The sequence below is a fragment of the Neomonachus schauinslandi genome, chromosome 1 (assembly GCF_002201575.2).
Source record: "Neomonachus schauinslandi chromosome 1, ASM220157v2, whole genome shotgun sequence".
Lineage (NCBI taxonomy): Eukaryota > Metazoa > Chordata > Mammalia > Carnivora > Phocidae > Neomonachus > Neomonachus schauinslandi.
The window spans coordinates 56,729,833-56,757,551 of NC_058403.1; the positions used below are offsets into that span (position 1 = coordinate 56,729,833).

Here is a 27,719-nt window from a genome sequence, read left to right on the forward strand (position 1 = left end):
TTATATTTGGTTGCTTTTTACCTTTAGGGATGTTTAAATGTGTCACTATGGACAATTTCAAGCATTAAGAAAAGTAAAGAGAATACTATCATGAACTCTCATATACCCTTTACTCAGCTTCAACAACTATGAACTCCTGGACATCCCACTTGCTCTCGAAATACATAAATAACTTCCCCCACCCTCCCTGGATCACGTTAAAGCAAATTCCAGATATGATGAATTGCTTTTAGAGGACTGAAAGGAATTTTTACTAAGCAAAATTCTAACAAAATGAAGTGCTGGAACTGACAGTCTTTTTTCCATGTGTTTTTTCAATGCAGCTGGGCTTCGGTCAGATTACTCTTCCACTATAGGATCTGGTAAAGTATGACATGCAGTTTCTCCTACTCTGCCTACAAATCACTATCCTTTTTGGCTATAGTTTTCTTCTTCTTTTTCTTTTTTTAAGATTTTATTTATTTATTTGACAGAGAGAGACACAGCGAGAGAGAGGGAACACAAGCAGGGGGAGTGGGGGAGGGAGAAGCAGGCTTCCCGCCGAGCAGGGAGCCCAACGCGGGGCTTGATCCCAGGACCCTGGGACCGTGACCTGAGCCGAAGGCAGACGCTCAACGACGGAGCCACCCAGGCGCCCCTATAGTTTTCTTTTTCAAACGATGGTATTTGGTAGTGCTCTTTCAGTTGCCTGTGATAGAAATACACTCGAACTGGCTTAAGCCCAGAAGAAACGTGATTGGCTCTTATAACTGGGACCTACATGGAATGTTCTGGCTTCAGGCATGTTTGGGGCCAGGCTGTAAAATAAAATATCATCAGAACGCTGCATCTCTGCTTTTCCCTGCTGAAGCTTCATCGAGTGTATTCTTCTAATACAGTGTCATGACTGGCAACCAGTAGACCCAAGCTTATAATTTATCAGTAGCAGCAATAGTAGATAAAAAAAAGAAAAAAGCCTACACAAATTTCCAGGATTTTTGCAGAAGTCCTGGGGCTGATCTCAGTGTCTCAGATCAGCTGGCCTGCCCATTTATGAACCAGCTTCTTTTACTCTGATTGGCCAGTCTGGGTCACGTCCCCATCTCTGGACCTCGAGGTGAGTTTAAGCCCAGCCAAAAACCATACAGGCAGGGTAAGGATAGTTTCTCAAAGTAAAGTCTTGGTGCTGTTACCAGAAGAGAGGGGAGTGGACTCCAGGCTGGCAAAAACAGCAGATGTCCTCCACCCTCACTCTTTATAAAGATGTCTAGAAAAGTCATTCTTAAAACAAAACAAAACAGAAGTGCTGTCTCCACAGACAAAGGCTGCTCTCAGTACTTCTATGCAGATCATCTGTCTCTCCGCTACCCTCTGGAGATTTCTGCAACCTCAGGGAGGCTGATGTGCCACTTCAAGCTGGTGGCCATCGTGGGCTATCTGATTCGTCTCTCTATAGAGTCCGTCCAGATTGAAGCTGCCAACTGTGTCACCGACTCCCTGACCATTTACGACTCCCTCTTGCCAATCCGGAGCACCATCTTGTATAGGTACTTGGGTTGGCGAGTAAAAAGACTTTTTTACAGTGTCTCTCTTGGGCAGTATCTCCTTTCCCTTAGACTTTGAAAACTATTTTTGTGTGCACTCATGAGATCCAAGACTGACCCAGGCCTTACTTAGTATCCCCTGTATTAGCCAGCGCCTATCAGACACAACTTTTGCTTTTTACTTGTCGCTTACAAGGGTCAAAATCAGTATATCAGGAACTTCAGCCAATATTTCTGAAATCTAGCTGACTTTTTTGTTTAATATTACTTTTGTTGCAACCGCAATGAAATCTACTGTTTCATTAGAGTGTGAGAATAAAAATTCTGATGATTGCATACCATTAGTAAAACAATTAAAATGTTTCCCCTTATTAAAAAGATAACACAATTGTTCATTGTGAAAGTGAACAGAGAAAAAGATCAATATTTCACAATCCCATTAGCTAGAACAAATGTCTGTTATGTTTTTGCACATTCTCATTCTATACACACACACATATTTATATGCCCTAGTATTTTTACTTACTAGTAGACATCTTTTTATGAGTGCTTACTATCTTGATAATTTAATAATGATAGCTACACTTTATCAAAAATGTACTATTTGTTACTGTGCTAAAAAGGCACATGAATCTTATTATTTTTAATAGTGCTTATGTATGTAACCGTGTTTTATGTATGTATACTTTGGTGATGAATATGCATATGCTAGAAATTTCAACAGTACATAATGGTTACAGTGAAAAATAAGTTGGTCCCTGGCTCCCATTCCTCAGTCATTATTATTATTTCTTTTCATCCTTCCAGACATACTATGTTATTATCACACTTAATCCTCACCCCAATGCCACGAGGAGTAGACTCTTGGTACAACCACTGTTTCGTAGTAGGGGATTTGGCATTCATGAAGATGAGTTACTCGACTGCCCAAGCTCTTTCAGCCAGTATGGAGATGGAGCTGAGTTTTGAACCCAGTTTCCCTGAGGGCAGAGCTCAGGACCCCAGCCATTTCAATAGTTGTCTATGCCTTGCTTGCTCTCAAGGCCGGGGGGGGGGGGGGGGGGGGGGGGGGGGGGGGGGGCCCGGTGTGGTGGGTGGTCCAGGGACAGCCATCCAGAGTTCTTTGATAGTTACTGGGCAAAAGCTTCTATCCCTTATCAGCTCCCCTTCGTGGTGCCCTGTGGCAGATGAAGATCTGGCTGGCGAAGTCTGACTAACAGGAACCATGTGGATGGCCTGGGAAATGGGTGGGGTTAGTGGTGGATGGAGGCTCACTGCTCAATAACCTGTTATCCACGGACTTTTGTTGTCTGGTTTCAGAATTTGTGAACCTACAAGAATGATAATGTCCTTTGTCTCCACAAATAATCTCATGTTGGTGTCATTTAAGTCTCCCCAGATACGGAGGCTATCGGGAATCCGGGCATTTTTCGAGGTCATTCCAGAAGAAAGTAAGTCTTTCCTAATTGAAAAAAGTCACCCTGAAAAATATCTATTATGATACTCCAGTCTTTTTTTTTTTTTTTAAAGATTTTATTTATTTATTCATGAGAGACAGAGAGAGAGAGAGAGAGAGAGAGAGGCAGGCTCCCAAGGAGCAGGGAGCCTGATGCGGGACTCGATCCCAGGACCCTGGTATCATGACCTGAGCCAAAGGCAGACGCTTAACCATCTGAGCCACCCAGGCGCCCATGATACTCCAGTCTTATCTCCTGAGGCTGTGTTGTAATACCAGTCCTATTAGTCAGGGACTTTGACTCAGGGTCCAGTCAGAGGAGAGAGATCATATTATTTAAACAGAGAGGATTTAATGTGAAGAGCCGTTAACTCGGCATAAAGGTGTCAGCTAGGTCAATCAAAAGGCAGAAAGAAAACCGTAAGGTGTTCTGGGTTTAATACATGTAGGAAGCAACTACCCCTCTGTAGTTCTGGGGGTGGGGACAGAGGAAAGCGGTGGCAGTGCTGACAATTTACAGTGTGGAAGGGGGTCTGTGGACTGAAACTCAAACCTCTGGCGCAGGGGAGCGGGGGTTGCTGCTTAGCTGAGGCGGTGTCTCTGAGTTCAGAGCCGGTGTTCACGGACTTGGGACCCAGACCTTCAAGGAGGGGGTGCCAGACAGCCGGGGCTGGTATCTTCGAGGAAGATGCAATAAAATGGAAGTTGGGAAAACTGCAAACAGGCTTCAACTCTGCTACAGGAAGAAAGTGTAGCTGTGCGGAGGGGGGCAGGGGAGAGGGGGGGGGAGTGGGAGCGAATGGCGGGGAGAAGGGGAGGAAGAGGGATGGGGTAAGAATCGTTGCTGGGGTACCTTTCCCAGGAAGAGGAAACGAAACACACAGGAAGCCCCATTCTGCCTCCTCCAGTCTTCTAGTCTTCCTGTAGCGCCCCCTATTGGCTGGGCCTGGCAGGAAGCCAGGTGGCAAAGGAGAGAAGTGGTTCGCAAAGTCCCCGTAATAGCATCGGAAAAGGGTGCATTCTCAGCTCAGTGATAATAGCCCAGTACCCACTGCACTACAGTGCTGTCTTCCGTGAATTCTCGGTAATAGCTATGCGTGTGGACGCCATCCTAGAAAGTGCACGGGAAGTAAAACCCAGAGATTTAGTGGGTTTTCCTAGGTCAGAGAGTGAGCAAAAAGTGACCTAGCTCCCTTTCATTCTTCTCCTTTTGACTTGGGTTGACGAGGTAAAACAAAACAAAACAAAAAGAGCCTTCACTGAAACTCTATAGTCTTTTTGTAATATTTGTTGCCTTGTAACCGGTCAGATCGTCCAGGTCATGTCTTGGTAACTTCTTTCTGAGCACTGACAAGGCCAAAAGGAGCAGAATGAGAGATGTGGGTAAGGAGGACAGTGGGTCTGGCTTAAGTTAGATTGTTATAGTTTCATAGGTCCACCGACATTTTAAGGCAGTGGCTTATTTTGATAGGTTTTTTTCCTGTCAAATTATTACAAAACGAAATGTAAAATTGATTTATTGAACCAAATTGAACTAGCTATTTGAAATGTTGTTGGGTTGAAAATGATCTCTTAACAATATGATTGGCTCAGAAATATTGCAGTGGAATTTGTGAACAAATATTTATTGAGCATGTACTATATGCCAGGAATGATTTCAGGGGTTAGGGAAAGTGGCAAACAAAATAGACAAAAATCAATACTCTCAAGGAAATTACATTTTAGCAGAAAGATGACCCTACAGTAAGAATAGACGTTTAGACTGTTTTATTTAAACAGAACAACATGTTATGTAAACTGGGGATATTTCTTCAACAACAAATACACACTCAATTGAACAAATAAGCTCAGAAGCTTTAAAATATAATTAAGCTATGTTTTTAAAGAGAGTAATAGCATCCTGTAGATCTGTAGTCAAAATATGATCTGAAAACAAATATAGAATTTGAATAAGAAGACATGCTATATGTCTATAGGGTACTGTTTCTTTTTGGAAAAACGAGTTTAAATTTCAAAAAGTATATAAGCTTGTTGATCAAGGAGTGTGCGTTTGTAGTTAAAGAAATGTATGCAGTGCATTTCCCATAATCTCACAACTGCAAGTCATTGTGTGTTCCCTGGATATTTTTTTCAGAGTGTGAAAACACAGTATTGGTCAAAGAAATCACTGGCTTTGAAGGGAAAATTTCAAGTCCATATTACCCAAGCTACTATCCTCCGAAATGCAAGTGTACCTGGAAATTTCAGGTAAGTAGTTTTACCACTACTTTAGAAAAATATTGTTATCTTATGTTTAGTAGCAATCTATTTTTAATTACCTTTATTTTTACTACAAAAAGAATGTTAGTTAATTTTATAATATCTAAACCTTAATCAAATACATTACCTAGAACATGAAAGTTCCTTGTAATTTCGACCTGCTGCCCATAAATTTACTGTTCTTTGCAAATGGGCTTATTTTTCCAATTGTTATTTTGTTTGTTTGTACTAAAAAATGCAAAGATATTGTTACGGGATCAAACAATTTATTATTTTACTATGATAGAGCTCACTTATCAATTTTTAATTTTTTCACTATCAGCATTATTGTAAGAATAATAAAAAATAATAAATTGAATTAGGCAATGTATATTTCAGTTATATAAGCAAACTAAATTTGTAAATTTATATAAAATATATACATCGCCATCTGGTCCTTAACAGAGTTCCTTTAAAATTTTAGTCTATAACTGTTTTTCTTTCTCCAACTGTAGTGTCCTGTGGAGGAACATAGGGCAGGGCTCTTTCAGCATCTATGTATAAAACCATTTTTGTGAGGCATAACAATTAGATGTAAGTGGCAAGGAGTTTAGGGTTTGCATTCATTCAGCATGTTATTATTAAATGCCTACTATGTGTCCACAATATTCTAGACACTGGCATCCATGATACCTGACGCACATTCACAAAAGCTTGGCTCTCGTGGAGCTTACCATACAGTAGGGGGAGACAGGCGACAAACAAACAAAAAGATGTACAGTAGGGTACATGGTGGCACAACGCTATGGAGAAGAACAAAGCAGGGAAGGGGGCTCTGGAGCTGAGTGGGTGATGGGAGTATGAAGGACAGGATGTGAGGAATTTGTTACCTTAAATAGCACGGCCAGGGGAAGCCTCGCCGACAAGCGGACTTTTGCACAGAAACCTGAGAGAGATGAGGGAACTGACCCATACGTCCCTAGAATCAGAGTGTTGTAGGCAAAGAGAGCAGATGAGACAAAGGCCCTGAGGCAGGGGCATGCTTGCTGTGTGTGTCATTTGTACACAAAGAGTTAAATATATTTTTTTAAAGATTTTATTTATTTATTTGATAGAGAGAGACACAGTGAGAGAGGGAACACAAGCAGGGGGAGTGGGAGAGGGAGAAGCAGGCTTCCCGCTGAGCAGGGAGCCCGATGCGGGGCTCGATCCCAGGACCCCGGGATCATGACCTGTGCCGAAGGCAGACGCCTAAGGACTGAGCCACCCAGGCACCCCAGAGTTAAATATTTTTAATAATTTTATTATACCCAAATGTGTACTTAGTGTCAATGTCCTGATGGCATACACCCTTAAGTTTTTTTTTTCGTCTTTGTTGCAAACATTTCCAAAATAATGAAAACCCAAAGGTTCTGGACTCTTGCTCACCACCAGATTCTTAATGCCTCGGGGCAGCAGAATCTCATTGCCTCAGGTCACTCATGAGTTGGGGAAGGAAAAAGAGAGAATCAAATCTGTCTCTTCCATCTCTCCAAAAAAGCAGGTGTATCTTCTTTATGACATCCAGAACAAGAAAAGCCCATTCCCAAAAGCTCTATCAAATGTTTGAACTTCCTTCAAGGTAAAATAAACATTGATTCCATGATAACCCATTAAACCTAATGTGAAGATCCCTAAATATTGTTCTAGTCAGGATATAAAAAAGATTACTAGATTCTATTTCACTACAGGTGAAGGGTTAGAAATGCTGAGTAAAAAGAATTCTTCATAAAGAAAAAAGCATGCCACTGAGGGAGTAGAGAATGGGAGCGGGGAGACAGACAGGAAATACTGGGGACAGACTGCGGTGGGTGACACCATTTCCCAGAGGTCAAGATTGGTCCTCCTCAGTGTGGACATTAAATAAAGCTATCCCTCTCTCGGATAGCTTTGAACAGCCACCTAAAATTTTGTGATAACATGTTTCTGCAAATGGAATTCATGTAAAAAAATAATATCACCTGTAAAATAGCTCTGAATTTATTGCAAACGACTGAGAAGAATGACTTAATTGACAAAAATATTGACTCAAGTCATGATAAAACCTTTTATACACAGGAGTTGATTTCTATCATCCTCAATCCTTCTTAGCACCTGTCTGATTTCCAAATGTAACTGAAGAGCCGTCAATCCCTTTTGCAGTTTTAAGGTCTCATTTATCTGAGAAGGATTAACTCCTGCTCCAACCTAAAGTCCCTGCGATTTTTCTCCCAAGAATAAACAAATGTTTATTGAATGTCAGTTTCAGGCGCATAACCAAAAGGAACACTCAGTAGCAAAGTCAAATCCTTGTTCTTTCCGAGCTTACAGACTGCAGGGGAAAGAGGTGTGGTGAAACGTGAAAAAGAGTATTGAGGCTTATAACATGTCTCCTACATTTGTTTCGGGCACACACATTTTTATTTGCTCTTAAAACATACCTCTGATATAGGAGAGAGACTCACCACATTTTGTAAATAGGGAAATAGAGCTGGGGCAAGCCATTGGCCAGAGGCTACTCAAAAAAAAAAAAAAAAGTAACCCAGGCAGCATTAAAAGGAATCCTGCCCCGCCCCAAGCAAATCCGCCCCCCTCTTTTCCGGGTCCCTAAAGATGTTCAGCTTTCCTATGTTTCATAACAATCGCTTAGTTGAATATTTACCTCCCTCTCTCTTCCTTCTTTTTGTTTTCCAACTAATACATTTTGCTATGCGAACTCAGAAGAGAAACATGGAGTGGGGTTTTGAATTGTTTTATCACAGAAGCCATCAGCCTAGCACCCACCAACTTAGGTGCATCCGACACAAGCAGAGATTACTGTGGCCCATGTTAATTCACCTCCTCTCATCACTTAGGAAAAAGGTGGGATTCCCCAGAGAGGAATCCCTCTTCCCTGCTTCTGTGGCAAACATGTAACCACTGAAGTTTCCAGTGCCCGTTGGAAACGGTGCAGCGGGTACCACTGACTAGAGAAATATTTCAGTACAGCGGGTCCAGATCAGGAGAAATCCTCCCCTTACTTGGTAAAAGTTCCCAAAGCAAAGGCAGGGGTTGGGCAGTGGAAACAGAGAACACAGGACGTAGAAGGAAATAGCATACTTAGTGGTTTTTCATTTTTGTCCATTTGTTGAACAAAATAGCTCACAATGCTTTGTGGAACTGCACCTCATGACCCCACTGGGGTCAAGCTGGCTAATATCAGTAGTGCCTCCTGGCCAATCTGGCCACAAATGGAGATTTGTGTGCAAATCTGTGTCAGTAGAATCTGGTGTGCATGGGGACTTAATTCTTCTCACTGGGAAGAAGATTTGTAGATTGGGGGGTGGTGATGCATTTAAATCTATTCTACTTTGGGGTGATGGAACACAGTGAAAATGCCTATGTAAGCTTCTTATGAAGAATTGCATTGGAGTATGTCCTTACGCTATAAAATTACAGTGTTTACTCAAGGTATTTACTATCAGTTTGCATCTTTTCTTCTTCTTTTTTTTTTTAATTTGAAGAAAAAAATCAGATAACAAGACTGGGGAAAAAATTAACGTGTGCCCTCAGGAACCCTTGGTTTTTATTGAACATAAGGTAATCCTGTTCCTGGGGTACCTGGGTGGCTCAGTCGTTAAGCATCTGCCTTCAGCTCAGGTCATGATCCCAGGGTCCTGCATCGGGCTCCCTGCTCCGCGGGAAGCCTGCTTCTCCCTCTCCCACTCCCCCTGCTTGTATTCCTGCTCTCGCTATCTTTCTCTCTGTCAAATAAAGAAATAAAATCTTAAAAAAGAAAAAAAAGACAATCCCTTTCCTCTTGAGCCCTCACTGTCCATTTCCAGGTGCCATGACACACTGTGGCACCTGGAAAGACCACCATGTGGCCTTCAGGGAAATGCAGGGCAACCTTGGGCATTCCACTTATTTTTGGTTAGTTTTGATTTCTTCTATAAAATATGACTCATACTACCTTCCTAACTGTGTTGTTGTGATGTTTAAATGAGAGACATAAAGAGCCTCTCGAAGATACGTTGAGGGAGGAGGGCTACTATATTTAAGTACATGTTAGAAAGAAGTACATGCACACAACAAAGAAATTGTAACATCAAATATGATGACATCTCTAAAAAACCAAATATCAGAGTAATAAAAGTCAATGGGTAAAATCCATCTCTTAAAAGAAAAAGACAACAGGATTGAATCACAAAGTGTTACCTATAACTTAATTGTATATTATTTACAAAAGATGACAGAATAAAAAGTGATTTAATAAAGCTGAAAGTAAAAGGGTGGGCAATATCCTATCGACATTGTAAACAAAAAGAAACTAGGCATCAGAACCTTAGCACCAGACAACGTGGAAGTCAACATTAGGGCAACAACATTGGGTGAGAAATGGAAGGTGATCTATAATGATGAAGAGGGCAATCCACGTGAAGGTCTGTGATAATTATTTATGTACCAAAGGACATAACATTAATACTCATAAATCAAAATCTATAGGAAATACAGAGAGAAATGGACGATGCTTAACTATGAGATTTTAGTTCCTTTCCGTTGGTTCCTGACAGAGATAGTGGGGACAATAACTACAGCTAGGAAGGATACTGAACCACACAAGTAATGAGTTTGGCTATATACCTACGTATATACATACATCCATACATTACTCTTTTCTTTCACCCTTGGAGCATTCACAAATTCGATCACATCAAAATCCTTAATAAATAAAAACATTAAAAAGCAATATAGGCAACAAATAATTTCTTATCTAATTAGTATAGAATTAGAAAACTTGAGAGTGGGTGAACAAAATTTCCTCTCCCTGGAAATGTGAAAACTCTCTCTAAATAATTCCTGGGTCAAAGTGAAAATTAAAACTAAAATCATGACATAACAAACATAATGTATGTGTATGTCATACAATGTTGTAAAAAGGTCAGCTCTGTGTGTGTGTGTGAGTGTGCACACATCCATGTGAGAGGGTGTGTGCTCTATGGACAGCCTCTTCTCTTGTTTGATCCTGTCTGAACAGACTCAGGAGTGACTCAGTGACTGCCTTCAGGAATACCCAGGTTGCATATGAAGAGGATGCTGATTCATTATCTAAATAATCTGAATCGTGCTTTAAATAAACTATGTCATTATTGTCACCGAAGGAGGAAAATGTGTGCACTCATTAACAAGGGGGTGTTTTCAAGCTCATTTATAAGGAGGACACCGACATCTAAAGATAATCTAATGTGTCCCATGTCACCCAGCATACTGAAACTGGGGCCTAAGAGCCGCTCCCTGAGCACTGGGCCACCCACTTCCCTCTCTATTATGCTCTTCTCATTCTGGTTTGTTGGGGGAGGGGGGTCGGGTCTACCCAACCAAAGGCCATAGGGCACAAAGAATAAAATGCCCCGAGGACAGCAAGTCAAGGGAATGAGTTCTGAGTGAGGAATCAGCCTGAAACATGTCCTTCAACTGAAACATTTTTCTGACTTATGTTTGTTTTTCACAGACTTCCTTATCAACCCTTGGCATAGCACTGAAATTCCATAACTATTCAATAACCAAGAAGAGTGTGAAAGGCTGTGACCATGGATGGTGGGAAATTAATGAGCACATGTAAGTGAGTTCCAGATGTAAGGAATCTGATGAAAGGCCTGACCCAGAGGTTCAAAACCTTGGATTCCTTGTCCCCAAAGAGTTTGCACTTTACTATTTACAGATAGGGAAATCGAAGGGTACAGGGGTTAAAGAACTTGCTCAAGGTCACTCAGTTCATATGTGATTAAGCCAGGTTTCAAATCCATGTCTTAGGGCTCCCAAGTCCTTGCTGGCCCACTGCTCTTTGCTGCTGGGCCATGGGTGTGTACACTCTACACTTTACAAAAAACAGCTAGGCAGATGAAGTCTTTCAAACCATGGAGTCCTGGAGGAAATAGTGACTAGGAGTCCCGGTGATAGGAAAGGTAGAAACCATTAGCCAGTTCGTTGCGGGAGAAGAGGCTGGTTTGGCCTGGCTGTATCCTGAGGCTGGGACACGGGTTGAGGCTGATCAGAGAAATCTAGATGACTGAGCTTCCTGAACTGACCTAGGAGCTCCTCACTCTCACTGTTTCATTTGTCCTTTAGTTGTTGTTATTGCTTATTTGCTTCTGAAGTCGTAATAGATCTTGAATTAAAAAATGTAGAATGTCCTGTTGCTGCAGCAGAGTAACTTCTAAGTTTACTTTCAGGTAAGATTTTTTGTGAAGTTAGCCTAAGGGACTTGCCTGCTAATTCTGTGCTCATTGCTGATCCATGAATGAGAGCTTCCTTTTCTAAATGATTTTCCTGAACGACCTTCTTTCATTTTCTTTAGACTCTCAGATTACGTGCTAAAATAGTCACTTGTTCTGTCTTCACTGGACTAGATCCTATCTGATTTAAGAGCATTCTTGGATCCATTATTAAGACTTGTACTCCTTTGGGGAATATTTTTGAATCAGGGTCTATTATGTAGGAGGCAGAATACCTGGGTTCAGATTCCAGCTCTGGTATTTAGTAGCTATATTAACTGGGGCAAATTATTTAACCTCTTCGATTTTCAGTCTGCAAATGAGCTAATAATTCCTACTTAATAAGGTGGGATTTTTTGGTAGGCATTCAATGAGATGATTCCTACTACACACCAAAAAAATATTAGCCATTATTACAATTAATAAGATTGTTTTGGATAGAGTTGTTGAATCACTATTTTGTATACCTGAAATTAATGTAACATCACATGTCAACTATACTTAAAAAAAAAGATTGCTTTGGAAATGACATTGGCTGGATAAATACTATAGAATGTGCTCCCTCTCCAAGTTTTAAGGATTCTATATTCTGATATTTAATTAGAGGTCCAGAAAACAAATCTTTACAATTCTTTTGTAAAATGTGATACTATTTTTTTGTTGTTGTTGATGTTCTAAGTAACAACCCCCACCACCCACGGAGTGTTGCTGCCAAAGTAAGAGCAAGATCTTCTCCCAAGCAATCAAGACCAGGACAGCTCTCTGCCCTAAATACTTTCTCGGAAGGACCAACTCTTCCCTTTGTCTGGCGGGCTGGCTGAAATCCTAGCAGATTCTTTTGATGCTAGTAACACCCTTAGGATTTGAATTGCCAGCCTTTCCCATTATCAGTTCTCTTCATCTAAAAAGGAAAGGCTCTAATTGAACTAATTTCTGACACCTTGCTGAAAAGTTGCCTAAAGGTGCTGGGCTTATAATAGGGAAGTAGGAAAAGGTAATGCTGACGCCAAGAAGCCTAGTTAGTGCTCCTGAATTCAGAGAAGGTGGGGATGGGGTGTGCATGCTCAGAGCAGCTAGAATGCAGCCTATGAACCCTGAAGAAATGGATGTCCTTCCTAGGAAGTTTTGCAGAGCAGAGTTCCTGAAGGAAAAGCTGTTGGTGCCTTAGAAGGCTCTAGGGTTTAGTACCAGGCAGACTTGTGTCCTAATTCTGCTTCTACTTTCTCACTATTTTGAACTTTAACTCATTACTTCCCCTACTTAACTTCTCGGTTGTCTTACCTGTCACGTGTCTGTAGCTGTAAACTGACTCTTGCTGGTTTCTCCAATTTCTCACTTTTTTTTTTTTTAACTTTTGTTCCATTAGATGCCACTATGCCCCCATTCCTTACTGTTGTCTTCAAACTCCAGCCCAAGCATGGATTCAAAGGTTCCTTTTTTTCTTGACTCCTCCTTAACATCCCAGTAAGATCCATCTTCGCAAGAAAGCTCTAGTAAGTGTTAATGGGGAGCACAAATAAAATCACTACAAGATACAAATGATAATGACTATGTTTTCAGAACAGGATTCTGATCCCAAGATGATCGACTGGATCCTGGCCCCAAAAGGTTAACATGGATTCCAGGTGTCTCTCAGAGCCTGGCTCCCACTTCACCAAGTGGCCACCTACCTGTAGCTGCTATCTCTTCCTCTGTCCCAGGAGCTGGTCTATCAACCCATCAGGGCCTGAACTTTAGCCCAGCTGCAAAAGAGTCCTCCTGAAATATATGTGAACACTTTCCTTCTTTGAACCTTAAAACCACCACCTCTGTGGTCCTCCCATAGAATGCTGGTGTCTGATCCATGGACCTTTCGTGGTTCCCAAGGGCCATGGGGGCGAGGAGTGATGGGCATTCACAGATTCCAGTGGAGGCGGTCCCTCCTCAACCTGCCTGTTTGCTGTTTCCCTTTGAGACTTTGTAGGGTTCACCCTGGGAAGAGCTTTGCCTACACAGGGCAGAGACCTAACTTACCATGGGCCCCCAGCATAGTAATATTTCATGTTCTACTAACCACAGTGCTCATATAATGAGAATTACTAACAGGAGGGGCATTTCCTCTTAGGTACAAGAAATAAGAAAAATCAAGGTAAGGAAATATTGCAGACAGACATTACTATTTTGAAATTCTACCAAGGACAAGCCCCAAAGTACACATTGGTTTTCAATTGAGTTTGAAAAAACATTGTTGTGTTTTACTTTAAGTATTGCTGGGATTCTTTGCATATTTTCATCCTGAGCTCATGGATTCTACTCTGCTCCATGGCGACGTTTGTGGGCAAAAGCAGGCATTTCTTGTTGTTACATCGTTATTTACGCAGAAAAAAGAGAGGACCCATAGTTCTTCTGATAATAAGTATTGGTGAGGAAAACACTAGGTAACAGTCAATAGCAGTGCTATTGTATTTAGCAGAGTAGAAAATCAAGGGGACCGAAGTTACTCAGTCACAGTCACTTAGCATAGATTGGAGAACTACCATTAGCTCTGCCGTAAGCATCTCATTTTATGAGGCCCAAAGTACCAAAGTATCAGTGCGTTCACTGTCAATGGGGATGCAGTTGACAGACCCTCATCCATGTCTCTTCCCTGACTCTCGCCTTCTCAGGTACTGTGGCTCCTACATGGATCACCAGACGGTTTTCCGAGTGCCTAGTCCGCTCGCTCACATTGAGCTGCAGTGCAGTTCAAAGCTTTCCGACAAGCCACTTTTGGTGGAATATGGAAGTTACAACATTAGTCAACGTAAGCCTGGAATTAGCTCTTTAGAAAATCCTAATAAATGGTTAAACAGAGCCTAATACTTTGTAACTCTAAACCTTGAGAAATTAAGGAACAAAAACGGATTTATTTCTGCTATTTACTACTAATATGTGAATAAATATAAATATATGTAATACAAACAAAATATATAATAAATAAGACAAAAAATTATGTATTTATTATGGCTATAGTTTAAACTATAGAAGAAATAATATAATTATTTGGCACAACTGAAAAATAATTTCTTACCTTATTCCTGAAATATGGGACAAACCCATTTCTTGATTTCTTGTTCTTGCTACTCATAAATCTTTGTACATATGATGTTTATACCAACATTTGGTGGATCAGAAAGCAACTGTTGTGACTCACTTTAGCCCATGACCCACAGGGAGAGCTGCCACACCAAGAACCATGGGGACAGTGGCCAGGAAGTGGTCAGCAGTGTTTAAGGGAAGTCTTTAGGGCTGGAGAGAGTAGATATTGCCTCAGGAAATTCTCAACACGTTTTAAAAGGGAAAAAGTAAGGGTTAACCACTTGAGAGACTTGAGAGAAAGCTCATTTAGAGCCTTCCTTCTTTGCCAATATACCCGCTTCTGGATCTGGAATATTACACTTCTCACTAGCAGAATATTACCATTTCCAGCAAAAATAGCAGGTAAATAGTGAGCCATCTTATTTTCAATTGTTTTTTTCAAACCATGAATATTTTCTAGAAACCTACCCTCTCCGTGTGTGCCAATGAGATAGTAGAAGACCTGACCATGCGTTCCCGCCATTCTTGTGCACAAGGGGAATGTCTTAGTCTGTTCCGGCTACTCTAACAAAATACCACAGACTGCGTAGCTTATAAAGAACAGAAATTTATTTCTCACAGTTTTGGAGGCTGGACGTCTGAGATCAGGATGCCAGCATGGTCAGCTGAGGGCTCTCTCTGGGTTGTAGACTTCTTGTATCCTCACGTGGTGGAAGAGGGTGAGGGAGCTCTGCGAGGCCTCATTTATAAAGGCATCGATCTTATTCATGAGGCCTCTGCCTTCATCACTTAATTCCCTCCCGAAAGCCCGTCTTCCTAATATCATCACATTGGGCACTAAGATTTCAACATATGAATTTGTGGGGCCCACCAACATTCAGACCATAGCAACAAAGAAGGATTTATTATTTCTAATATATTTAGCTATAAGCCCAGGATTTATGATTCAAGATCAGGCAGGGAATGGATCTTTGACGAGTAGCCTGGTTGAGGTGGACTGGGAGGTAGAGGCCAGTCACTCATCTCTCTAGGCCCAAGTGTCTAAGATCAGTAGTTACTAATGTATTTGGGGACAGAGATCACTTGATAATGTAATTAAAAGCACAGACTCCTCAGAACAGTGCATCTGATCATATAGGATTCAGAGACACCAGAAGGCCATTTGTAATTCCCTGGGGAGTCTAAAGACTTCACACTAAGACTGCTGGACTCTCTAAAGCATATTCCAGCTTTTGCTTTCTCCGAGTCAATGACAAAGCCGGATTGCTGAGAGAAAAATGGAGATAGTAGAAGTTTGATTATACACGTGACCTGGATCCAGTGTCCACTCAGAGCCTCTGGTGGATTAGTTTACTTTCCTCTGCTCTCCTAAATTCATCTTTTTTGTCTTTCAGTTATCACCTATAGCTTGATTTGATGGAAAAAGTGTATAATTTCTATCGCTACATTGCCAATTCCTTAACCACCTAGTACTTCATAGTTCTTTGTTCATGTGGTCTGATGACGTTGAGAGACTCACACAAGGCTTCCTCTGTTTTATTGTCTCTAGCCTGTCCTGTTGGATCTTTTAGATGCTCCTCTGGCTTGTGTGTCCCTCAGGCCCAGCGATGTGATGGAGTTAATGACTGCTTTGATGAAAGTGACGAACTTTTCTGTGGTGGGTATTCAAGTTGTACTATGGCTTTCTTATGAATAAGTAACTTCTCAGGGCCATTGTTGCTGCTGGTGTATATCCTGGGTCTTTGTAGCTGTTATCTATTGCTGCATAGCAAGTTACTCCCAAACTCAGTGGCTGACAACAATCATTTATTCTGGACCATGCATCCGTGGGTTGTTTGAGATAGGACTGATCTAGACCGGCCTCAGCTGGGTGGCTCTGCTTTAAGCAGTAGGTCCTCCTAAGTTTGGTTCTTTCCAGGTTGGTGTCAGATCTACTGCTCATGGCTCTTTTTCTCATTGAACTAGTGGGCTGGCCATGGCAGTGGTAGAAGCAAAGGAGGAGTGAGCAAAACCACATGGTTCCTCGTAAGTTTTGGGCTTGGAACCAGTACACCATCACTTATGTCATATTCCATCAGTCAAAGTGAGTCCTAGAGCTAAGGCCATAGTCAAGGGGCAGGAAGCTTATCCTGCACACTTTGGGGCCATGGTGAGAGTGGAGGTGTATAATACTACCACAGGGAATGAGGATCTGCGGCCAGCAATTCAGTGAACCACAATCTTCAACTAACAATCCTCTTTCAAAGCACAGATCTTTTATCTAGAGAGTAGCTCAGAATCTGCAGAGGAGTCAACTCAGCACATTCATTCATGCAGCACAGGTGTTGTGAAGGAGAGAATTATTACTATTATTACCTGTATAGTTTGCAGCAACGTCACACCTGCAATGACTAAGGGGCAGGGTATTGGACATTCCTATTTTGGACAGAGGTTGTCTCTCTTGGTTTTTTGTTACTATTTGCACATCATTCCTGAATCCACCTCCAGTTTCGGGGTGTAACATGGGGAGGATAGTTCACCAGACCGTATGACACCATTGGCAACACTTTCTCCTAAAGATCCAGATTTTAATTCAAATACAATTGCAATGGTGAAGCTATTTAATTTCTTTCATATTCTTGGAGAGATAGTAGAGTTAATATAACTATGAAAAACTTATATTCATGAAAAATAACCTATGACTTTATACCTTTTTTTTTTTTTTTGACAAAACAAAATCAAACTCTCTTAACTTATGGCTTACTGACCTTTTCAATCTATAGGGTTTTCTATTGCTTAAGAAAATAAATGCTGGCCGTTATATAGTGAGTGAGGTTGCTGGTGTTTTTTACATTATTATCATTCCCTGCTATGATGCTCCAAACAGAAGTGATTATTGTTACTTTATAAGAAGGGCTGTTTTGGGGCGCCTGGGTGGCTCAGTTGGTTAAGCGACTGCCTTCAGCTCAGGTCATGGTCCCGGAGTCCTGGGATCGAGTCCCGCATCGGGCTCCCTGCTCTGCGGGGAGCCTGCTTCTCCCTCTCCCACTCCCCCTGCTTGTGTTCCCTCTCTCGCTGTGTCTCTCTCTGTCAAATAAATAAATAAAATCTTAAAAAAAAAATAAGAAGGGCTGTTTTTAGTAATCATTATTTCTCATTGTGCCATTTTGAAAACTATTCTCTAGGAGTCAGCCAGGTACACCCGGAAGCTCAATGAGAATTTCAGGGCAGCCATGTCCTCCACAGCTACCCCACACCCCTAACAAGAGATGCCAATGAAAACATGAGAGCAGATAACAAAAATGATCACTTTTCACAAAACCAGAAATGTCTAAGGAATCAGACCTTCCGAGAGTGCTTGCTAATTTACTGCACCTGTCCCTTGTCCAAAGGCAATTCATGAAAATATTCCAAAGAAGAAAACTTGTGATAATTTACAATGGTGTTTCTTAATTCAGGAAATGGATCACCCAGGACAAAATCATTTTAAAGAGCGTTTTCCTTATACGCAGATCACAAGCCCATTGTCCTTTAAGATCTCATAGCTGTTAATCTATTCAACAAAACTTTAATGAGCACCTACTATGTAGTCAGGGGCCTGAGGTACAAAGATGAATAAGACAAAATCTTCAATGTAAGGACACTCCCACTTTGTTTAGGAAGGCAGACAAGTTCAATTTTATGTATTTAGTTATTTAATTTTTTTTTTTTGAAAGAGAGAGAGAGAGGAGAGAGAATCTTAAGCAGGCTCCACATGCTGAGACAATGACCTGAGCCGAAATCAAGAGTTAGAGCTGAACTGACTTGAGTCACTCAGGCACCCCAGACAAGTTCAATCTCGATAACAGCCTATGATTTTTATTTTCCTTAAAAGAAAATCTCACGATGCATTTAATCGTGATTAAGTAAACAAATTGCCAGGGTTGAACACACTTAGGCAAAAGCAAAAATCAGAGCTGACAAACTCAGAGCACTAGGAATTACAGCAAAGTTTCTACCTCTGCTTTTCTCACGCAAGTGTCAGGTTTGAGGAAAACACACTTTTTATTTTATGTAAGTCATCTTAACCATGTGCACCATTAGAGGGGCCCTGCTGGTTCTCAGAAGCCAGCTGATGTCTCAGGCTCATGAGCTTTCTGTCTGTTCTCATTCTAGTGACTCTTAAGCCTGCCTGCAACGCCAGCTCTCTTGGACAGCATGGCCCTCTGGTCTGTGATGGCTTCAGGGACTGTGAGGATGGCCAGGATGAGCAGAACTGCACTCAAAGTGAGGGAGAGTCCTCTGCACTCTGCTCTTCTTCCAGAACACTCTGCTAAGTCGGAACTGAAATACCTCTGGGGGGTTAGGGCAATTGACTTGCCCCAGTTTTCCCAAGACTTACCCAGTTTTAGCACTGAAAATCCCAGTTCCCTGGAATCCTCGTGGCCCCAGGCAAAACGGGACAGTTGGTCACTGTTTGAGTTGAGTGTGTGTGTTGAGTGTGTGCACACGTGTGTGTGTGTGTGTCCGTGTAAATACTGGAAGCTTTTCATTGCTTATTTGCTTTTAATGCTGCTTGAGAGTAAAGGATGCTGAGGACGTGATCTAGCGGGACTTACCAGGTACCGTGATGGGGTATGTTCTATTCTAGCCACTGCAGAAGCACACACCACTAGAGTTGTGAACAAATGTGCTGTGATTCACAAAGCCTGCCCATTTTCCCTGTAATGATATGAAAGGACTGAATATGGTATTGATCTTTGCTCAAAATTTTCTTGGAGAACAAGACAAAATAATTAATAGCACAGAGACCACGGCCTACAGCAAGCGATAGGGCCAACTGCTTTGCATCTGCCATCGGATTGGTTCTCAACAGGTGCGCCTGCCTGCCCGCCTTCCGATGGCTCTGCTGGGGTGAGGGGCTGGTCACCGTGGGCTTGCTTCATTTCCTCTGCCATGTTTCCCAGAGCAGCGAACACTGATGCCACGGCTACCCCATCCATGGAGGACGGAGTTGAGTGTCATTCCCTCAAGTCTGTTTCTGGGCAGGAAAAACTCTTTCCTCTTTTGTTCATTTTTAGGCATTCCATGTAACAAGAGGACTTTTAAGTGTGGCAATGATATTTGCTTCAGGAAACAGAACGCGCAGTGTGATGGGACCATGGATTGCCCCGATGGAAGCGATGAAGAAGGCTGCAGTAAGTAGAAATACGTTCTTTCCCACTCCTTGCATTCTGTCCTCAGCTTCTGGTTGTTCATTTTCATTCCCTTCTTGGGGTAAATGCCCCTGGCAAAAGTTGGGGTCCAGGGAAGAATAGTAAATATTGGAGAACTGCGTCTGAAATGATTTCTCAGAATTAAAAACTCTGGAGTGGATTCTGTCTGCTTTCTTGATAACAAGCATCAAAGCCTCAGGTGTTTATGAGAACTTTCACTTTCTGATAACTCTAATCAAGGGAGAAGCTCCTAAATAAAAAGGCCACAAGAGAAGAAACATACTGGAACACAGTGCATAACTGTTATTTGAGCCTTATGTTATAATCAATACCAAGTGCTGCTTCTTTCTTTAGCGACGACCTGAGAACCGTGATCTGCCATATGTTAGTATGTGGTCTCTAACTGGCCACCTGGCAGCATGTTAGTAATGCAGCCTTATCAATACAATTTGCCCCGGAGAATAATTGCTCTGGTAACTAGTTTTTCTTAATAGGTTTTCATTTGTCTTGGACTTAGAAATTCTCTCTCGAATGCTTCCTCTCAAATCAGCACGCCTTCAAAGACGCATTCAATTCTGTTGCGTTTGAAATTCATCTTTTCCTCTCTAATAATCTAAGTCCCACAGCTCCTGTTCATATCAGGGCAGCTGTTGCTAACAAGTCCCCCCCTCCTTGAATCAATGTGCTTTATTGTATGGAGACTCTGTGTGCCACCTGTTCTCTGGAGGGAGTGGTTTGTGGGTGCCTTTCCTCTAGATAAGCGAGAAGTTTTACATTGCTTGTCTGGGGCCTCAGTTCCCAATGCAGCTCGAAACCGGACTTAATTTCCAGTTTTTCTTCCAAGTCTGCTTTTAAATCACGGGGCCCTTCTTTTCCTGAAGGCTGCAGCGGGGGCTCCTCCACCCTCCACCGCATCATTGGGGGCACCGACACGCAGGAAGGGGGTTGGCCGTGGCAAGTCAGCCTCCACTTTGTCGGATCTGCCTACTGTGCAGCCTCGCTCATCTCCAGGGAGTGGCTTCTTTCTGCGGCCCACTGTTTCCATGGAAACAGGTAGGGCATCCCAATTCTTACTCTAAGATGGCACACTCTCTGATCCCAGACCATACATCCGTCCTCAAGTTGTGGAAGGAAGCTGCCCGCTGGGGACATTCGATCAATTTAAATGGTGTGTGTGTGTGTGTGTGTGTAGAATGGGCACTGGACTTCTATTTAGAGTGGAAGGGTAATGATTCTTCACCCAGTTTCCGAAGTATTGGTTGGGGGGAGGGTTCCCATACCACCAGGCAACTCTCTGACACCAGTTGAGTGTCTTACAATTTAACTCAATTCTGACCCTGTCTGCCTGCAGATAGCATCAGATTAAGCAGGTGAAGGGCTCAACCCTACAAGACTGTCCCTCCTAGCCTACCTCAGACACCTGTTGCAAGTCCAGGTTGTCACCGTCCTTCTGGCTCAACAGCTATAGAGGTTCCAACCATCTCTTCCTGGGGTTCAATTAATTTGCTAGAGCAGTCCATAGAACCCAGAAAAACAGTTCACTTTCTAGATCACTGGTTTATTGTCAAAGGGTATAACTCAGGAACAACCAGAGGGAAGAGATGCCCAGGGCAAGGTTTGGGGAAAGGGTGAGGAGCTGTCATGCCCGCCACAGGTGCACCCCTCTCCCAGAGCCACTCTCCCTGAATCTCCATGTGTTCACCAACCCTGAAGCTCTCTGAACCCTGTCCTTTTGGGTGTTTATGGAGGCTTCATTACATAGGCATGACTGATTAAATCATTGGCATTGGTGGTGGATTCTAACCTCCATGCTTCTCCCCTCCTCAGAGATCAGCGAGTGGGACTGAAAGTTGCAACCCCCCAATCACATAGTTGGTTCTCCTGGCCACCGGCTCCCGACCTTGGGTGGGGTCCCAAAGTCACTCATTAACATAACAGGACAGCTTTGTGGCTCTATTCACCTGGGAAACTCCAAGCGTTTTTAAGAGCTGTGCCAGAAACGAGATAAAGACCAAATATATATTTCTGATTATAAATCACAATCTCACAGAGGGGAATCATGCAAAGGTCCATTATTAGGGCTCACGTTGGAAGAGCTCTGACTGCCTTTACCAGTGGGATTGTTATGGGGCAGATGCTCTTCCAGCTCAGAGTGAAAGGGAAGCTTAGAACAAATAACCACTAAAATGTAACCTCATTTGGAATCTAGTGGATCTTAGGTACAAAAATATATCATTCGTTTCTCATTCCAAATTTTTTAAAGTAGAGTATTTCAACCAATTTATGCAATTTAACTATTTGCTTCTTTTGGAAATTACAGAATTCACGTTCATGACTAAAATGGCTATGCTTCTCTTTAATCAGTAGTCTTTTACCCTATGACACTGCTCCAAGTACTGTGTTAACCTTAATACTCCCCCGGGGTCCCCGGTGCCACCTGTGAGATGTCAGCTGCACAGATTCGGGGCCACACTCTTTGGGCTCTGTCCTTATTTTTCTTGCAAAGCTTTTGCAATCTCTTCACCCCACTAGAACAATCTCTTCACCCCACTAGAACAAGGCTGCTGTGCAGGTGGAGCTGGATACCTCACATGGAGACTGCAAGACCCTCAGTGACTTTGTGCAAGGCCACAGGGGTCAGAAGTAGAGTTCTGGAAGGGCTGACAAAGAGTGGGGCCCCTGTGAATGGTCATGCTTGAGCAGTTGTAGCTATGATCTTTCAGGCTTCTGGTAGATGACAAGAAGGAATTTCATCAAATTCCTACTTATCGCACTTGATTTCTCCCATCCAAGTACTAACCAGGACCAACCCTGCTTAGCTTCCGAGATCAGACGAAATCGGGCGCATTCAGGGTGGTATGGCCGTAGACCGCACTTTGATTTCTAAACTCTCTTGGAATTCATATCATTTGAATTTGGCAAAAGGATTCCCAGACCTCTCTCCTACTGGCCCTGTCTGTCCCCATCAAATGCCTATGTCAGCATGAATAGGAAGAATGTAACGAATTAATTCCAGTCACATTCTTGACCTGTGTATGGTTCATGAGATAGCAGGGGCAACAGAATTTCCAGCAGTTCTTTAAGATGGGAGAGGGAATTTTCTGGAACAAAGCTACCATGCACCACCCCTACTATACTTTCCTTCATCTCTGGTTTTACTAGGAGACAAGGGAGGCTCAGAAAAGTTGTGCTTTTTGCCATGTCAGTGAACAGAGCCAGGGACTACTATAGGAACTGGAAGGTAGGCCTTCCTCTCCCTCTGCCCTTGTCTGTCTGCAGAGGGCTTGTGTCCAAATCCTGGGTGGTTCTCCAAATCCTGGCCACTGACTTTCTTCCTTTTCTGCTAGGTTGTCAGACCCCACGCCATGGACTGCTCACCTCGGGATGTATGTGCAGGGGAATGCCAAGTTCGTCTCCCCGGTGAAAAGAATTGTGGTCCATGAATACTATAACAGTCAGACCTTTGACTATGACATTGCTCTGCTACAGCTCAGTACGGCCTGGCCTGAGACCCTGAAACAGCTCATTCAGCCAATATGCATTCCTCCTGCTGGCCAGAAAGTGCGCAGTGGGGAGAAGTGCTGGGTAACTGGCTGGGGGCGAAGGCATGAAGCAGGTGTGTGAACGAGTAAATGGTCATGCCCTTCCCCTCCAGATAATACTCACTTGCGTTGATGTGGTGCTTTGGGGTTCACAGAGAGGGTTTTTGTATATGGTCTCATTTGAGCTTCTGATAATTCTAAGAAGTAGAATAGAGGAAGGTGTTACTATTCCTATTTTATGATATTCTTCCCTTACCCCCAAAAGAAGCAAGACCCACCTCACAAGGGGAAGGAGTCCTGTGAGCAAGGCAAGATTGGATAGATAGTATGGGCCCTTTTCAAACTTTATTGGGTTTTCCACTATAGAAGAGCAATTCCTCTTTACTTTTAGGTTCCCTTTCATCCAAAGAAGCGATTCCTTTTCTTAAAGAAGAGAAGGATGCCCGCCCCCGCCATGGTGTCAAGTCACAGGCAACTGTCTGGATTATGCCAGTATGGCCGTCACAAGGGCAACTCACCAGGCAGATGAGAGTCAGGGCTGAAAGCCAGCCTGCCCTTAGCTCCCCGCACTGCAAATTCAGGCCCTGGGTTCCATCAGCCTAGAATCAGACCGCCTGGAGGGAATGCCTCCTTACAATCCCTTCACCCTAGCTGGCGTCTCTGTCATTATGCACAAAGGTCGGACTGGTAGGGAAGTCCCTACATTTGCTCCGTCAAGGTTTTTCATGGTCTAGGATTCAAGGTTGATTCCAAATGTGCAGCGAGAGGAAGAAGCCATAGCTTTGTGAGCACTGCCCCAGAGCTGACGCTCTTCCTTCGGCTCCCATGCCTCTCAGAGTCCCTTGCAGCCATTTCCAAGGGTTTAGGACAGATGCATTTTCTGCAAACCTTGGCCTCGTTTTGACACCCTCTAAACATTCCTTGCGGGCAGCTTCTCCAGGGCTCACTGCCAGCATGTGGCATGTGGTTAATGCCCTCCCAGTGGCCTGCTGGGATCTCAGGACCCTAATGAGGGAGGGCGGCTTACGGCTCCAACACCTGTAACCTATCAGGACTGTGTTCCAGGCTTTAATTACATTATCCTATATCACAGGAGGGAAGAGTCTATTCAACCAGCTTTATCGTGAGACATCTCTTTATAAGCATGAGTGTGAGTGTATTTATTTTTCTGAATAATTTTAGCCAGACAGGATAAAAAGGAAGTGAAAGGGCTATAACAAAACTTTTGTTTTTATGGTTCCCAGGACTCTCCCAAATATCAGATTATGCCGCTCCATTTAAGGGGTGGTCCTCTCAACCAGTAAGTATTAGTAACTGTTGGGATTCACAGTCCTACCGGAAGCAGGAAGTCCGTGGTGAAGGAGTATGGCTCAGTGGCTCCCATGATTGAGTCAGACCTTGGGTCTGAATCCTGCTCTATTACCTGTGAGGTGTGTGCCGTCGGGCACTCCCTCTAACCTCCTCAGCCTCTATTTCTTCATCAGCAAAATGGGGATTATAAAAGAATTTACATAAAATATTGTTCTGAGATAATGTGAGTAGATGGTCTAATAGCACCCTGAATAAGTGTAATCGTTACCATGATTTCTACTTCCCATGTGTTTTCCAGACAATAAAGGCTCCCCTGTTTTGCAGCAAGCAGAGGTAGAGCTCATTGACCAAACCCTCTGTGTTTCCACCTATGGGATCATCACTTCACGGATGCTCTGCGCAGGCGTCATGTCAGGCAAGAGAGACGCTTGCAGGGTAAGTCATTGCATCTTTCCTTTGCCAAGAGGTTATACTTTCCATAAATGCTTTCATGTTTAACTTGCACAACACTGGGAAATAACTAGGACAGGTATTTCCCTTAATCCAGATATTAATTATAATCTAATTGCCTAAGATCAGGGAAAGGTGATTAAATAATTAGGTCTATAAAACTCAGTTTTCTGGCTCCCATGTATTTTCCTCCAACATTTAGAAAATTAGGTTGGGATTTATCATTCTGCCATAATTTATTTTCTTATGACCAGAACTAAAAAACAAAGCAGTTCTCTCTCGGGCGCCTGGGTGGCTCAGTTGGTTAAGCGACTGCCTTCAGCTCAGGTCATGATCCTGGAGTCCCTGGATCGAGTCCCGCATCGGGCTCCCTGCTCGGCAGGGAGTCTGCTTCTCCCTCTCCCACTCCCCGTTTGTGTTCCCTCTCTCGCTGTGTCTTTCTCTGTCAAATAAATAAATAAAATCTTTAAAAAAAAAAAAAAAAAAAGCAGTTCTCTCTCTCTCTCTCTCTCTCACACACACACACACACACACACATACACACACAGTGTTTTAGGATGGTTAGCTGCCATTTGCCTTCTGAAATATCAGGGTTTTATTCACTTGCTCTTTGATGCATAGGCCGGGGAAAGGGAAAGAGGACTGGGAGAGGTGACAGAGGACACTCATTCACATGCCTCTGGTTAGGCCCCCTGACAGTGGTCAAGTTGGAGTTCATCTTTGTGGGGACGTTTCTAAGTCTCAGATTCCAACCCATGCAGACAGCTGTATGATTGCCAAAAAATGAACAGATGATTTAGAGGATGAAGAGGGCAGTGGGAGCTGTTGGCACATCTCTCCACAACCGTAGCCACTATGCCACGAAAACTCATCCTACTATAATAATGGGTTTTATCTTCTGAACTCCTATTTTGCGGCAAGCACTAGATCCTTTACATAAATTCATTCAAGTCTTTTTTTCACCCCCATTTTACGGAAGAGGAAACTGGGACATGGAGAGAGTAAGCAAATTACCCAAGGTCACACAGCTAGTAAGTAAATGCCTGAGCTGGAATGTGAACCCTTACCTGTCTAATGCTAAAGCTGCGATGTTTTGGCTGCTTCCTGAGGTTAGTCAGTTCTATAGCCCTGTTCCACCTAGCCACCAAAGTTTACAGGTCAACTTAGACTTAGTAGAGCTGGTGTCATGATAATTAAAATAGAAAGAGTCCAGTTTCTCTACCAGTCAGAATTCATCTAATCAGGGTTGGAATTGGGGGGTGGGATTCGGGGGCAAATTCGGAATGCTTTTTTTAAATCTTTGCCTCTAGCTAAGTTGCAGCTTTACCTGTCTTCCAAACTAGAAAAATAAAGTCCAGGTGTTATGATTTAAAGAATGGGTACTGTAGGAATTATGTTTACACTTTGAATTATTTTTGTCTTTGCTTTGCTTTGTGGAGTTGAGGTATCAGAAGGGACTCTCAGATGAGGGTGATTTGTCCCTGATGGCTGTGGGCCAGTGAGCCTTAGGGGTTGCCTCGGGGTGTGGTTCTTCACCATTCATTGTCAGAATCCTAAGCCAACCACTGAAGTTGCATGGCCCAGAGGCAGAGGTCAACTTGCCAAGAAAACTCTGGTTCCTGAGGTTGTTGTCAGGGCTAAATGACCCAAAATAGTACCTGGCAGACAGCTCACGCTAAATAAATGTTAGCCATTATTACTCCTACTACTCCTACTACTATGGCTACCTCCACTACTATTGAGGTTTGTTCTTTGTTTGGGATATGTGAGAGTTGTTTCCCCTACAAGAATATTCCAAAGATACTCTTGGCCTAAAGAATTACATTTCTTGTGACAAATGCAGCTTTTTGATTTTAGGAAGAATAATTCTAAAATGACGTTAGAAGCTTCGTATTATTTCCTGACCCTTCTCCAAACTACGTAGTGATTAGCCAAGCGAAAACTTTCCAGAACGGGAGTTTTGCTACAATCCATTAGACACATTAATGACAAAATTGATGATCATGGGAGAAAGGTACTTCCTACTTACATTATCTTCTTGTGCAGGGAGATTCGGGTGGACCTTTATCTTGTCGAAGAAAAACTGATGGAAAATGGATTTTGACTGGCATCGTTAGCTGGGGACATGGATGCGGAAGACCAAACTTCCCTGGTGTTTACACAAGAGTGTCAAACTTTGTTCCCTGGATTCATAAATATGTCCCTTCTCTTTTGTAAAAGTACAAGTTGGAGTTTTGACTATGATTTCTGTGATAGATTCTTTAAAAAAGCAGTAATTATCCATAAAATGAGACCCAATTTTTTTCTTCTGTAAATTTCAGATTGCTTTCATTTGATGTTTATCGAAAGGCAGAGAAATTAATATGTATTTTATTCCAGGAAAATTTGCCTCAAGGATAGAACTGTATTCATTCTTAAGCATTAAGGGGCCATTTAGGAAACCTAAAGTAATGTCATGAATCAAGACTCTAAAATAAGATAAGAAATGGGTGAGATGCTCAAAAATCCATTCTTAAATTTATGTTTCTATTCAAGGTACAGATATTTATAAGGATTTAGGCAAATCTGATTTATTAAAATAAAAAATTCCATTAAAAATGCCTGATTTCAGTGTTCTAATAAAAGTAAATGCAAAAAAATGTCTCTTTTATAAATGCAAATGAATCCAAGCTCAGTTATTGACAAAGGAAGTACCT

General features: G+C 42.5%; 1 protein-coding gene across 1 annotated transcript in view; it reads left to right on the forward strand.

Moving 5' to 3' along the window:
• Positions 1-27,240, forward strand: part of TMPRSS7 (transmembrane serine protease 7) — a 36,681-nt gene extending 9,441 nt beyond the window's left edge. The window contains 13 exon segments of the mRNA XM_044914082.1: positions 324-362; positions 1,298-1,526; positions 2,844-2,974; positions 5,114-5,226; positions 10,727-10,833; positions 14,135-14,271; positions 16,096-16,203; positions 18,681-18,791; positions 19,586-19,702; positions 20,602-20,773; positions 23,068-23,336; positions 24,872-25,008; positions 27,070-27,240. Coding sequence (XP_044770017.1) covers positions 324-362; positions 1,298-1,526; positions 2,844-2,974; positions 5,114-5,226; positions 10,727-10,833; positions 14,135-14,271; positions 16,096-16,203; positions 18,681-18,791; positions 19,586-19,702; positions 20,602-20,773; positions 23,068-23,336; positions 24,872-25,008; positions 27,070-27,240 — 1,841 coding nt within the window.
• Positions 27,241-27,719: the final 479 nt, after the last annotated feature.